Source organism: Heliangelus exortis, chromosome 23, assembly GCF_036169615.1.
Source record: "Heliangelus exortis chromosome 23, bHelExo1.hap1, whole genome shotgun sequence".
Lineage (NCBI taxonomy): Eukaryota > Metazoa > Chordata > Aves > Apodiformes > Trochilidae > Heliangelus > Heliangelus exortis.
Window position 1 is genome coordinate 5,210,881 of NC_092444.1, and position 15,103 is coordinate 5,225,983.

Here is a 15,103-nt window from a genome sequence, read left to right on the forward strand (position 1 = left end):
ACACCAAAATTAAATGCAAAAATTCAATTTAAAATGTTGGTCTGAAACGAGGTTATGGTGACAAATAAGTAAGTTAAATCACCAGCACCAGTGCATAAATGGAAAAAGCAAAGAAAAAGTGTGGGGGGAGGGAAGTGCTGGGATTGCTGGTCAGCGTTTATTGCCAAGCTGACATGATGGGTTCTGACGTCCACTCCAGCGTGGAAATTCTTCAAGTGATAATTATTGCAAAATTATGTCAAAGTTGTCCAGGCTATGGGCCCTTTAAAGGAGAAGGGCGGAAGGAGCGTGGGGGAGACCTGATTCTCTGCACAAACTGTCATAACTAATTTGCAGGGCTGCCTCTTAAGCGTTTATTAAAGACTCTGTTAATGCTGAGGCAATGTGGCAGCTTTCCACTGCCAGCCAAGCCCCCTCTCCCGTCCCCAATCCCAGCGTTGCCATAGCAACAGCCACAGCCACTGCGCCTGCCCAGCAGGAGCATCTGCCCTGGTGGGGCTATCGAAGGTGACAGCCAATGGGACTGGCTCAAACTGCACGACCTCTTGCCACCACCATCACCTTTTATGCCTACAAGAAGGGGGAAACTCTTCTCTCTCTTTTTTTTTTTTTTTTTTTTTTTTTTTTGGGGGGGGGGGATGGGAGGAGGTTGAGTGTTGAGCCCATGAAAGAAAAATTCAATGTAATGGAAGGGTGAAAAAAAGAGGAAAACTAGGAGGACAAATGAAAGGAAAAAATATTAGGAAGAACAGCAAAGAAAAAAGGAGGGAAAAAAAGTTGCTGACAGGAACATGTCTGCAGAGCTTTCTTCCACAATCCCCAAGTGACTGAAATATTAATTTACCCTCTGGCAGTACAGCTGATGGCGAGCTGCTTCTCAGACAGCAAGTGGCATTTTATTAAAAAATAAAGGAAAATAGTTCCCTCAATGACCTTTCTCTGCTTTAGGAAACAATTTTTCAAATAATAATTTTAAAAGTATGTGAGATTACCCCTCCCTCTTTAATCAGATCACTTTGTCCTATTCCCTGCTCTGCAGGAGCATGGGCAGCACTCACATCCCTGTGGGCACTCACAGGGACAGAGGCTGTGGGGGCACAGCCTCCCCTCCATGACCCCACCACGACCTGGCCACGTTCAGCAGGAGATGCTGGAGGTACCCTGTGCTCCTGAGGGAGCCCCAGGTCCCTGCTGGCACAGGGAGCTACCTGCCCTGGGTCTAGGTGGCAACAGGAAGAGCTCCAGGTGGCCCCAGGGGACCTCTCATTCCCACCTTTTACCCCTCTGATGGTGGCACTGCCTCTGGGAGCTCAGGGAGCTGAAGGGAGAGAGAAGCACAGCTTTTAAGAAGTGAACAGGAGAAAACTCCTGTTTGTGGACTGTACCAAGACTGCCTCCAAACCCACAGCTGGGACAAGAGGACACAGAACCAGCCCCCCCAGATCAGAGAGCCAATTGGTACCAAGGTACAGGACCAACACCACCAGGCTCAGCCAAAACTTGGTACAGTCTGCACAAAAGGGCTGAGGCTTGTATGGCCTGCAAGTATTGGCAAGGCTTTTTCTTCATTTCTGTGTTTTACAAAGTGCCTCCCTCTTTTTAGCCTACAGCAAACCAGGGAACACCCATGGCAATGCTCTCCTTCAGATCTGGTGAGAACCTGCTCCATTGGTGAGCAAAGCTGCCTCTCCTGCCTCTCTTGTGCCCATGTGGGTAGAGCCAGGCTCCATGGGAAGCCACACCAAGACAGCCCTCTCCAGGGGTTAACTGCACACAACCAGATTTATTCTCACATTTATGTCCCTTTACTACCTCCTCCCCACCTCCAGTCCCACAGACAACTGGATGGCTGCTCATTTATTCCTCTCCAAGTCCTCAGACACTGCTATGCCTCCCACCACTAGCACAAGGGATAGAGGACAACTCACCTGCTTCAAGTGCCACAGAGGGCTTGAGTGCAGCTGCTGCCAGCCTGGCCATCATAGGAGAGATTAATCCCTTGCTAGCAGAGATCCTTTCCATTATAGATGCTGCTGGAGCTGGAGAAGAAGTAGCCACTGGCTCACCAGATCCTGAAATGGCCTGGGATGAGGAATCTGTTGGAGCAGATGCTGTTGGATTGGTGCCAGAAGACCCAGCAGCCATCAGATTAGCTGAGCTGGCAGGAAGGGGCGTCGAGACCCGGCTGGGGATGATGGGGAAGAAGGATCCAGCTGTTCCAGGAAGTGCTGAGTTGGAGAGTGCCAGGGCCAAGGGTATATTGCTGGGAAGAGCCTGGGAGAGCAGGCCAGAGATCTTGGTGGCTGGTGTCATGCTGTTGGCAGACTTAGAGACCTGGGAGGAACCAAGCTCAGCAGCAGAGGAGGGCGCAGCCGGGACTATGAGGGAAACGGAAGACTGTTGACTGGTGGGGGAGGCACTCAGGCTGGAGTTCTTCGAGCTCATGGCAGAGAAGTCAATAAGGTCATCATTACTGGACTCCTCTTGCTCATTATCCTTGGACCCCAGGAGAGAGGCAGGCAGGCCCAGCACTCCTGAGCTCCGGATGTGCCGGCGCTCGTGTTTGCGTTTGTGGGAGGTCATCTGGCTGGTGGAGGTGAAGGTGAAGCCACAGCCTGCCCTGATGCAGTGGAAGTGGTTGGTGGCCTTGCTGTAGACACAGCCCTCATACTTGCATTCCTCATACTTGTAGAACTTCTTGAAGCCATCCTTGGCGTAGGCATCATCTTTGATGTGGTAGCTCTTGTGCTTCTCAATGTCACACTTGTTCTTGAAGGTGAATGTACACCCAGGTCGCCTGCAAGGGCATCGAGGAGGAGAGGGTGGTTGGGTGTGTGAGCAAGGAGCACAATGTAACTGCTGTCACCTGCCTCCCTTGGGGGTAAGGACTGGGCCAGAATGAGACAATGACCCTGGCTGCAAAGGGGCTGAGGAGGTGTATCTGGGTTAACCTGGGACACCAAGGCAAGCGAACTGCCACGTGAAGCTGGGAAGCTCACTCCTCTCTGAGGAACAGCCATGGTAACATGGGGATACAGGCACCCAACACTAAAAGTTCCAACCAAAATAGCAGCTGAAGAGACTAAGGTACAAACTGTGTTTTCCTGCTCTTGCTGACAACGTAAGAAATCAATAGAAGAGCATTTGTGTACAGAAGAAGGAGTCTGGCCCTGAAAGGAATGAGCTGGCTGACTGTTGGCTGGAGAGAATGGAGTATGTTAATGGCCTCCTTCAGCAGAACTCTGAAGAGCAATGTGATCTCTTTCCCAAATGATTCTAGGAAGTATTTTCTATTGGGTACACTTTCCTCAGATCACCTCAGATCACACTCCTGCCTTCAGAGTGCTCTCTGGGAAGATCTTGTAAATGACATCTGCCCTGGAGCACGAGTTCTCTCAAGAGCAGTACTGAGAAGGTCACAGCAGGGAAAATCAAGTCCCTGTGCAAACTCCTCCATTTATGATTTGGCAAAAGGAGGCAAGCAGACCACACAACTCTGAGGCAGGATTCCTCCCCTCCCTTCACTGCTGTCTCACCTGCAGTGAAAGTGAGTGGTTTTCTGCCCATAGAACTGGCACTCCACAGTCCCACAGTCCTCCGTGGCACGGAACCGCTGAAACCCATCGTTGATGAGCTGTGTGTTCTTCTTGTGGAAGTTCTCGTGGGTCATCACATCAGAGGTGCTGGTGTAGACCTTGTTACAACCCACCTACCCCAGGCCAAAACAGGGAGTCATCAGCACAGCATTTTAACACCCTACCACTACCACCAGCAACAATAAACTTATGAGCAGCACACACACGTTTAATAATTCAATTTGTGCACTTCTCCTAGGAGTATTAAGTCATCATTTTAACTCCCAATATAAAGACTGATTCTAGAGAAGCTGTGAAAGAAAAAAAAAAACCAAACCAAAACAAAAACAACTCTCTGGGCATGAAGCAGTGAGAATGCAAAGGGATGAAAGACCAGCTACAGGTAATCGTGCCTGCCTGGGGAGGCAGCGAGCAGGAAAAAGGAAAAAACCTTTTTCTCTTAAGGAAAAAACCCACCCTGCCAGATGCCATCACTTTTTGTTATCTTGGAGAGCCATGGAATGAAGTAGGACTTTCATCCATTTGGGGAATACAAAATTGAGAGGGAATGAGTTATTTACCTCTTCAGTCCTACTGGGAGGGAAGGCAGAGTGGTGCAAGATGAGGCCAATCTTTTGAGCTTGTAATGTAGGGGTTTCATTCTAGCCAAGCCTAAACTCTATGTTCAGCTGATCTTAGCAAACTGGGGACTTTTTTCCCCCGTCACTGTACAAGATTCCCACTCCAATAATTCTAAACTCGTGCAGCAAATGGCAATGGTGTGACGAGGATGGAATGCTGAAAACCTGCCTTCCTCTGGGTAAAGAGGGCAACTTTGCCATATTGAGTAAAAAAACCCTGGAATCTGAAAACGTCCTCAGCCCTGCAGAGGGAGGATTTTTTTTTTTTTTTTTTTCTTTTCTTCTCTAGCACAACGTGTGCCAATGCCTGCACCATCTCAGAAGTGAAGAGAACGAAAACACCACCTCTTAGTTCAGCCCAGGTTGATTCAAACAGGCAATAACAAAACCCATGACAAATACCCAGAAAAAAAAAATAATAAAAAGGATCTCCAGCTATTTCCAATATAAAAGAGCCTCTCTCTCCCTGCACTGACACCTTGAAAAAAGACAGACTCTGCACAGCATTAAAAAAAAGAATTAAACAAAAACCTCCTTAGGAATAATTTGCAATGCAGCTCTTGGTGCTAAAGCCTAAAAAAATGTCAGTTTATATAAACAACTAACTGAATTTTATCCACACCAATTATGGACATAAAGAAAAAAAAACCCCACGAGATGGATGGCACAAATTCTGCCATTTAAGCAGTATTTTCTTTAATTGGGAGTTTATATTCAGCCACCTTTCCTGACACTGCTTACATGGGCATTATTTTACTGGAAGACAGTGGGCACAGGATGGAATTACCCATATATAGTTGTGTAAATGAGGGCCTATATTCAGTCTTGGAGTGACTTAAAGCTGTGAAACATTCTTTGTATGGAAAAAAAAAAAAAAAAAAAAGAAATCCCATCCTGGTCAATTGAAGAAACTGAACAATCAATATTATGGAAGCATAACAGAAAATGTCCTGAAGAGAAAGTCACATGAAGTTCCCAATTTATCAAATGTTGTAAGCACATGCTTTAACCAACCCCTATTCAGGACAGTACTTGAGTGCATGCCTAACATTTAAGTATGTGCTTAAGCCCCATTGACTTCAGAAAGCTTACCTGACTCCAAGTTAAACATATGCTGAAGTCTGCCCCAGCCAAGCATTTAAGCATGTGATTAAGGCCTTGTGACTTTAACTGGGGTCTTAAACTGTTGGGACAGGGCACAAAGTGAAGCTTGAGTTTCCAGAACAGAAAAGCTTTCACCAAGGGTTGCCCAATTATTCTGTTTGTAACTACAATACTCGTAGCACTGGTTTAGGCCACAACTCTAATGGAATGAGTACATATCAAACCCTCTTAATCTGAATAATCATCAGGGAAGGGGCCAAACAATCTGGTGTGTCCATGCCTGAAAACAATAAAGGTATCACAGTTGCTTCTGTGCAGCAACTCCAACTCTGGTTATGCTGCTGTTGAAGCCTGGCTGGCTCTTGGAACAAAGCTCCCAGGCTCTGCCACACACAAGTAAACTCCAGGACCACTGGTGAAGGAGACAGAGGCTCAGGGGTGTTAAGTCTAGATATGTGACATTAAAGTTTAATTACTTTAGAAATTATTATGGAGGAAATTAACCCAGTGTTAAAGGGCAAATGTGTCACAGAAAAGTCTGATTTCAAGGCAGTGACAGATCAGATTTGGGTAGAGGCAGTGCAGTGAGATTGCAGAGAAGTCCCTGCAAATCAGGGAATGGGATTTATTTCAATAAGTCCAAGACCATGAGAAAACCCTGAGACCTGCTTTGCCTCACAGAGTGTGCAAGGCTTCTAAAAACAGAGTGGTGCTTCCCTTCTGCCTTCCCAACACTTCACAGGGCAAGTGCAGCAAGGACAGGGCACAGACTCTTCAAAGAGATGCCCAGATCAGAAGTGAGCAAAAGGCTATGAACAGCTGAGATGTTGCCTCTGTGCTCAGGGCAGCTCTTTGCTCTCCGAAGGGAAGCGTTGGGCTGCCCCAAGTCGAGAATGGGTTCGATCCACCCCAAAAAGGACCCAGCTCAAAGGACAAGGCTCCTCATCCACCTCCTGTGCTAGCAGCTGCTCCCCAGCCCGGGTGTTACCTGCATGCAGTGGTAGTGTGTGCTCTTGCCATTGAGGTGGCAGCCGTGGTAGTACACACTGCAGTCATCCAAGGGGCTGAAGCGCATGAAGCCGTGCTGGAGGGAATTGTCACGTTTCTTGTGCATGTTGTAGTGTCGAATCACATCCTGCTTACTGGTGAACCTCTGCAGAGAGACAGACAGTGAGACCCAGGGCATGGGAGGGGGGGAATAATCACAGGGAGAGGGGTTTGGGGTTTTGGTTTGTTTGTTTTTTTTTTTTGGTGGTGTTGTTAATAAACTTGCGGTACCGGGAGTTCAAGCTCGGCAGCAATCACCCCAAAAGAGACAGGTTAAAGAGGAATTGTGTGTGTCTATCAGCTTGGGAAAGGCAAAGCACAAACACATGAGAAGTTGTAGAGTAAAAGTGACAGTGGGGTGATGTCCAGAATGTGCTCCCTGCAGCTTTAAGACTGCAATTCTTCTAATATAATTTTAGCTGCTACTATCTGAAGAACTGCTATAGTTAGAAAGCAAAGCAGTCAACTAAACAGCCTCCACGAGAGTAATCCAAGCTTCCAAATCACTCAGTGGAGTGGCTAGCAAGACAATGCCTGCCACATTCATGTCAGACTAGAAACTGGGAAAACACTCAGCTCTTTTAGGAGTAACTTCCCACTTTTAAGTCTTCCACCTCCTGTACAAGGTGAGATGGTTTTACAGGAAAACAGGGACGCAAAACTTTCTTCCAGTCAAAGAAAAAGATGGTAGTAGAGTTCAGAGCTAAATCTCTATGACCAGAATACCCTTTTCAACCTCTACCAACTTGAAGTAATGAAGGGGTACCCCACTGTCAGAGCAGGCTAAGTGCCTTTAAAATGAAGCTTTTCATTTCTATTTCCCACAGACATCAATATTTAACAGTGAAGGTGGGAAAGTAAATCTGTTTTTTTTTTTTTAAAGAAATCAATATCCATTTATTTTGAGGAGTAATTGAAAAGGCCTGTATTCTAATGTTTAACAACTTTTCTAGTCTCCCTCATAGGAAACAAATGATTATTGCCTACACTCTTCCTCCTATAATATCAATCCTGATCAATCTCGTTGGTATTGGCACAGGAATATATGGATATAGATTTCAACAGGAATCCCTTGGAGGCTGGAGGTATGATTTCCCAAGGCATACATAGAGGATTGCTATTGCCAATCATTGTTAATTTGTGCCCACTTATTACAGAGCGTTACTTATTCTAAAATATATCTCAGCCATAAAATAATTTGCATTTTAAAAAGCAGCCTAAATCCTTATTCCCTGTGAGACCAGACAGCTCCTTTGCAAGCAGCTTCCAGACTCCTTAGGAAATAATCATGAGGCCAATCATAATAATAGGTTTTTCTCTCTTTCCCATCCTTTGTTTCTCTCTTTCTGGTGCAAAGATATCCATGTCACAGTTGGGATAGACTCATCTCAATTACCAAATGCTGGGCTGGGAGGACCACTACATGCATCCCAAACTCTCCTCTGATCAATAGAAACCCACAATCAAGCTCAGCAGATCCAGATCAACTTCCTATGCTGTGGTCAGACTCATTCCTTTGAGACCCAAAGACCTCCCCGGGTCAGAGCTGAAGTTGTGCCTGATGCACGGGCGAGGTAAACTCTGGGATTCCCACTTACACACATGCAGCCTGACCACAGAAATGGCAGTGTCAAACTCCCAGACCTGGGAAGAGGGTAAACAAACACAGCACGTGACCTGGCCTGACGTCTCTGCCCTGGCAATTCTCCCAGCAATGACAGCATCCCACATGCTCCTGCCCCCACGCTTTCCTCACAAAGCCCGGGCTGCTGCTGGTCTTATTGGGTGTTTTGTTGCAGATATTGCTGCTACAACGTCACTGGGGCAGCAGGAGGGAAAGAGACAGGCTGATCAGCATTCCCTACTTTCAGGCACAATTTGTAACGGGGCAGAATTTATTCTCTTGGTTGAACTGATAAAAATCTGGAGCTGTTCCCACCGACCGGAGCAGATCCGTGTTCTGCTCTTTGTTACAGTGGTCTGGATTTGGTTAAATGGTGTTAGACTGGGTTAAGTGGGAACAAAATAGGATTCTAGCAAGTTCAATATCTATCTTGCTTTCTTTCAGAGTGGTAAAGTGAAGAGATGTGTATGCACGGGGAGGAAAGCACAGGACACAGAGCTCTGCTGGGCTGCACCCCGTTACATCCAGGGAGCTGTCCTGGTAACTTTTCCCCATTTTTTTACCTGGTAGTTGCACTCTGGGTCAAGGCAGTGGTAATGTTCTCGGTACTGGTATGCACAGTGTATGTGTCCACAGTGCTGACTGCCAGAGAACCTGCAGACATGAGGAGGGCAGAAGAAAGGGAGAGAATCAAACAGTGTCCTGACAGTAGTGTCTGTAAGCAAGGTACAAATGAAGCAAGTCTCAGTCCTGCTTTCATCCCACACTTTTATGGCACTGAACTCCACCTCCTTCATCACCTGTAAGGATGGTGACCCTCACATCTGCCTTTTCTTATATGTCACTATTTAAAGGTGCTTTTTGAGCAGGATTAGTCAGGTCTTCTACATCCCACACCTGTCTTGCCTTTCCAAATTCATCTCCATAACCTAAGTTGCTTACTTGGGGAAAAATAAGAAATGAGGATTTCTTGAATTAAATACCACACCATTCTAAAATTCTCAAATGTGAGTTTAAATACTACAGCAGCAGGTTTTAGAAATATCCCATGCCAGAGGCTGACAAATAAACATGGCTCAGTATGAATTCTAAATGGTAGGTACACACCCATCTAGAAGGGCCTCAGAAGAACTCAGGCACTCACTTGTTTGTATGAGTTATGTCTCCATCTTTTTTTTTTTAATCACAGTAGGGTGAATTAGATGGTAAACCACAGAGACAAAAGATGATCATGGCAAAATTATATAGGAACTTTCAATAAGGCTGACAGATCAATGGAATGATAGGTGAGGTTGATTAACAAGAACAGAATGAAGCATTCCAGGCAGATCATCTGAACCTGTGTGCACATCTTCTCCCATACACAACAGCCCTGAAAATCATTGCTTCCCATGTGGATACAGTATTTGCTAACAACAAAAGCAATACAGAAGAACAGGGTTTTCACCCTGCTTTTGACTGCATTTAAAAGCAAGACACAAGAAGCAATGGTCAGCAACATGCACCTAATCCATTTCTGCAGGCTGTCACTGAGCATTCCACACAGCACATTTGGAAACTCCTGGCATACAAGGTGGAAAAAAAATGACAGAAGGCCATATAAATATCTCCATACAACTGGACAGTACACAGCACATATTGACAGACAGACATATCAGTAATTAGCAAAAAGGGATGGTCCATTAATGGGCTAATCAGTGCAATGAACTCTCTTGATGATTCTAAAGGACCCTGGAAGAGCTGAAGAGCTTGAAAGGGAAAAGCAGTGGAGAGAAGGGGACTCAGAGGGGAAACATTCAAAGATAAAGTACCATCTGCTCAAAGGTTCCTCAAAGGTTCCTCACGTCACCGAGTGCTAAACACAGCAGGAGTGCATTTGATAAAGGGCAGGAGAAAAAAACAAGGAAGGGCAACGGGTAAAAAGGGGAAATGAGAGGAGTGAGGGTGTCCCGGGGCAATCAAGGAACAGGGCAGGAGCAGGGAAGATTATGGATCATCCTAAGGTGAGGTAATGCTCAGCTACAGGATAGAAAAAGTCAGGATGAAAAGCAGTACTAAATAAGGCATTTCTGAAGCACAGTAAGGAAGAGGAGGTCAACTGTGGAGACAGCAGGGCCTCCAGGAGATGGAAAGGAGACTTAATTGACAGAAAAGATAGACATTGCTAAAAAATTAAATGACTTCTTTGCCTCAGCATTCACAAAGGGAGACAGGGACAGATGCCAAGAGCAGACATGCCTTTCCCTGGGGAAGGAGAAGGAATACTGGAGGAAATCAGGATCACGTCAGAACAGGTGATTGAGAAACTGGAACAAACCTCAGCAGCAGAGAAGAAACAAACCACAAGGCAAACAGCAAGGCTGGCTGCACAAACAAAGGTGTGGAACTGAAAGCAGAGGCAGTGATTCCTGCCCAATGCCTGGGCAACTGTGAGGCTAGTCCAGGGCCCGGGCAGCTGCCTGAGTCACCAAGGCATTAACCAGGTAGAGATCAAACCAACTGGTCCTGCTAGTCCAGGGCTTTCTGTCAGCATCACCAGCAGCTTTAAAGGAAAAAAAAATGCTCTGTGGAAAGCTTCCTCCCTATTCCACTCTGGGAGGGGGAGAAGAGGAAGATAGAGACCTTGATGAAAATTACACACCTTTGAAGCAAAGCAGTCCAAAATCCTATGGAAAGTGAGGATGCCAAATAAGCAAAGATGCCAACTGCAGTAAAAGAAGGGCCAGACACTGCAGAGATTGGACTCTATGGGATGAGCTACTTGAAGCAGGAGTAATTCAAAAGCTCAGCTTTAGAAGCTCCAGCTAAACAAGCACCCCCAGCACTTCAAACTCCCACCCTTCCATGTGCCCTGGCAAGGTGTGTGTGGTGCCTGCAGCACAGGAAGGGAGCGGGGAGTGTGGCTTGGGGAAGGAGGGAAGCAGCAAACACAGCACAAAGGGGAAAAGCTCCTCTTTCAGTAGGTAAGGCTGGGCTCCTAAAGGGTTATCTTTATCCTGTGTTTCTTCTGACACTTGAAACAGTTCAAAGCTATTAATTTTTAAAGCCCAGCATCTGTTTAGGTTTTTCAGAACAGGAAAGCTTACACACCACACACTCACTTACACGCACACACACGTGCAGGTTTCCATGCACACACTCTCAGGTACATCAACACCCCTCCTCATTTACATGCAGGTACCCACAATTTCCATGCACATGATCAGACAAAACCCCACACCTGAAACAAGTGAGCTCAGAGACCATTTTCTCACACTGATAAGCAACTCCACACTTAAACTGTCCTTATAGGCAGAAAGATTCATTTTCACAGGACCAAACCCTCCCCCTTTCCTTACTGTAATCAGTTAATTTATTATTTTTTTTTATTATTTGAAGGGGCCAGAAAGAACTAGTCCTGATCTGCAAGAGTTAGAAAAAAATCCCAAATAAATAAATAAATAATAAAAATAATAAATAAAAAGTCAGCATGCTTAGAGAGTGTTTACAGACTCATTACTCTGTAACGATGATGTGAAAGAAGGAAGAAAAATAAAAAAAAAAAACCAACCAACCCACCCCAATTACAAGGGGGGAGGAAACCCACACAGAAATAAATATTTAAGCAAGCACTGCCAGAAGCACCATCTGCTGAGGCACTAATAATAATAATAATTTTTTCTGTGGTATTTTTTTTTAATTATAAATATACAGGGGAGGGGGGAGGGGGGAACCAACCCAACTCAAACTAGCTAAGTAAGAGGTTTTGTTTTGTTGTGTGAGAGAATGGATTATCCCTGGGCAGCTTTTGGCAGTGGCTTTGGCAAACTCATTAAGCTAATTATGCAGTACAGACACACAGAGTGTCGTGCCTCTCTCCCCCTACCCCTTGATTTTAAGGCTTTCTAAACTGTTTTTAAAATTGTGTGTAAATTGAAGGGAAGTGGCTGCTCTGCCAAGGGGTGGCTTGCAGAGCTTTTTCAGCAGGATGTGGTGTCCCTGAGGTCTCTCCCAAGCCTGCCCCACCACCTGCCTGCCCCAGGGGAAGGGGCTCACAGAGCACTATGAGTGGATGTGGGTGAAGTGTTTGTACAGATCTCTGCTTGAGAGGGGAGCTGGGGACAAAAGGTGGCATCTCCCCACTCACTGCAACCTCTGCTACTCCTGCAAGCTCAGCAATAAAAGGGTGCTGCTCCTTCTGCCCCATGCAAAGCTGGGCTTGAACCCCTTGCTTTCATCCCTGTACTGTCCCAGGAGGCAGTGAGTTGTCACATGCACTGGAGGCACTGCTGCTTAAAAAGATGCATCTGATGGTGCAACTGTCCTCTCTTCCTATGTGGTCTTCTGTCCCCTTCTCCTGCATCAGGGATTTGGGAAATCACCTCTCATTCCACTCTACAACCAGGCAGAGCACTGGTCTCACTTTTTTCCCCCTGCTGATCTTCCCTTCCACCTTCCCAGCAGCTAACTGCCTCCTACAGGGATGCTCTCTGTAGACTCTGGCAAGGAGGAAAAGCAGAGTTTACATTTCCCTCCCCTCTTGTTGGTAAGTGCCCAAGTACTGGTGGGATCAAACCCTCCAGTTTTATCTCTGGGGACAAGTGTTCCCTTGCTTCCCTAACAGGTGTCTTTCTGTACCTGAGGGGCTTGCACAGTACACAGCACAGATGGGGGATTCATCTGTAGGGGCAAAGGCTGATGGACCCTTTACACTGTGAGCTCTAAACCAGGCAGGTGCTATGTAATAATCTCCTCTGTCCCTCTGCCTCTCGTGGCATTACTGACTTGGTGTCACCACAGCAACCTTGGGCTCCCTCTCAGCATCACTCATTCCTGACCTAAGCTTGCCCAGAGCTGTGATAAGATGCCCTGGCCTGCACCTTATTCAGTGAGGGGTTTTCATATAAATGAGCTGCAAAATATTCTAGGATAAACAACCCACATTGCTGCCAAGACCTGCCTAAACCTGAGTCACTTGTGAATCCTTCCAGCCTCATTTCTCAGAGATGAGATGTTCTCTGCTTTCCTCTTGTAGTTGCTGGACATGGAAGGGGAAAAAGCCTGGAGAGAGTGCAGCAATGGACAGAAAGAATGACAGTCAAGAGACAGCACTCCCATTTAAATCCTGGGCTTCTGCAGTGAAACAATTTTCCACCATTTGTCACAAAGTCTAACAGCTCTGGGGAGCCAAGCAGGCTTTTGGCATGCTTGTACACCTCTCACAGCTACTGCTCTCCCAAGGAGGGGAAAAGAGCAAGTACAGATGCCAGAGGGAAATGGGAAGTGCCAACGACTGGTTTAAACATTTGATCCAGATGGACAAGACCTCGTGTCTCCCACCACCACTCCACCCTCGTCCTTCCAGCCCTCTTCCCAAGAAACTGAAGATTTTTGCCTACCTGGCAATATATTTCTGGTAAATATTTACGTCTTCGCTGACAGCTGGTTTGTCAGTGGGTAATCCATTCCTAATGAGAAACACACAGGGCAGAGCTGGTTAGCAGGCAGAGCAGGGCACAGTCCAAGCTCCTTGTTTCTCTCACACAACACTGACACATCAGGAGAGAGAACCCATGGAAGAGCACCCAGCAGCCACCCACTGGTTTAACCTCCCTCCCCTTACCCATCAAATCTTGAACCATCTTGTCCTAAGGAACCATCACCACAATCCCACATGTACGTGGTCTTTCTTCTCAGTTTTCCAACCCCCCAACCTCTACTCCTACTCATGGCAACTCTGTACCTGGATTAAACAAAGCCACTTTCACACAGGACTCACTTGGAGTAGGTAGATGAGTGCAGGGCAGGTTAATAGCATTAGATGTTACAGAGAGCTTAAACCCATGGCCAGGGTGTATGTGCATAGGTGTGGGATACCTGCCAGGTTACCTGGGCCCAGTGCAGCCTGTGAATGGAAAGCCAGGTCCCAAATACCACAATTAGCAATTCCTCCACCAGCACAATTAATGGGTTGATTTCTTTTCTTGTGAAAGCCTCTACCTAATAAGCAGCCTGAAAGAGAAGGGACCAGAGCTCCTTCTGTACCCCCACGTGTGATCAGGAGACTGGGAACTGCCAAGTTGAAGGCCCTGGACCCCCCCATTCCAGTTGCAGCCCATGAAGATGTCCTGGTGAGGAATACCTGTGGCTAGAGAAGGGATCACCAGAGTGCTGCAAACCCACATCTGCAAGTGGCAGGAAATGAGCAAGGGAAAGGAAACAAAACTGGGATCCAGTGCAACACCAAAGCAGAACAGAAGAGGCTCAGAGCCCTCCAGGCACAGCTCTGGGATGGCCACTGAGCCCCAGGCAGCTGAGCATTCTGCAAACTCTTCAGGCAGAGAGTCCCTGGCCAAGTCACCCATCACACCAAGGCACTGTGCCTACAGGAATATTTACACCACAGTGTTTTTCAGTAATCAGAGTCCCTGCCTGCCATCTGGAGCACAGACAGGGTTCATCCTGAGCAGTGGCCAGATGCAAATGTTAATTATCCTCTGCCCTTTCCCATACACCTTAACCATAGAGCTCCCAGACCCATCTGCAGGCAACTGGGAAATGACTGTGTCACATGGAAGATGGGTGTCATTAGCTCTGCCTTCCAGGTGGGGAAAACATGGACAGTGGGGGATGCAGACTTGCAGAAAAGTCCCTTCTCCCTCCCTCCCTCATATATGTGTGTAGCTTTTCTACAGATACCACCTCAAGGAGCCACATTAAAAAGTAATCCAAAGTTTGGCAAGGCCTTCAGATATCTCCATTCAATGGCATCACTGCAGAGACTGCCAGCCACGTATGTGTAGGAAGTTATTAGTGGTAATTGGGCTGATGAGTTTGCCCAGTCTAAGGGGTAATTGAATCACCTCTATTTGTGTAAGGAACAGGCAACCTGAGAAGACACAGGCCTGGCCCCACACAAATATCTCTATGCCTAACTCCTAAGAAAATTGATGGGAATTAGGCACCAAAATGTCTTCTGAGTTGTGGGTCAGACAAAAAGCTCCATCTTGCTAACAGTAAAGCCAGCAGAGTTTTGCATTGAGTTACTGGAAGCAAGAATCTGGCTGTCCTATAGACACAGGTGGAGGCCTGGGGAACCTCAAGAAGGAGAAAGTAGCTACAACCTTGACCTC

At 46.6% G+C, this 15,103-nt stretch overlaps 1 protein-coding gene across 12 annotated transcripts in view; it reads right to left on the bottom strand.

Annotated features, from left to right (window-relative positions):
• The window catches only part of CASZ1 (castor zinc finger 1), a 200,217-nt gene that overhangs the window by 25,314 nt on the left and 159,800 nt on the right, over positions 1-15,103 (bottom strand). For all 12 annotated transcript variants that reach the window (XM_071767104.1, XM_071767105.1, XM_071767110.1 and 9 more), the window contains 5 exons: positions 13,370-13,438; positions 8,555-8,645; positions 6,309-6,473; positions 3,537-3,709; positions 1,929-2,797 (listed from right to left, as the gene is read on the bottom strand). In XM_071767104.1, the coding sequence (XP_071623205.1) occupies positions 1,929-2,797; positions 3,537-3,709; positions 6,309-6,473; positions 8,555-8,645; positions 13,370-13,438 (1,367 nt within the window). The remainder of the gene's footprint in view (positions 1-1,928; positions 2,798-3,536; positions 3,710-6,308; positions 6,474-8,554; positions 8,646-13,369; positions 13,439-15,103) is intronic.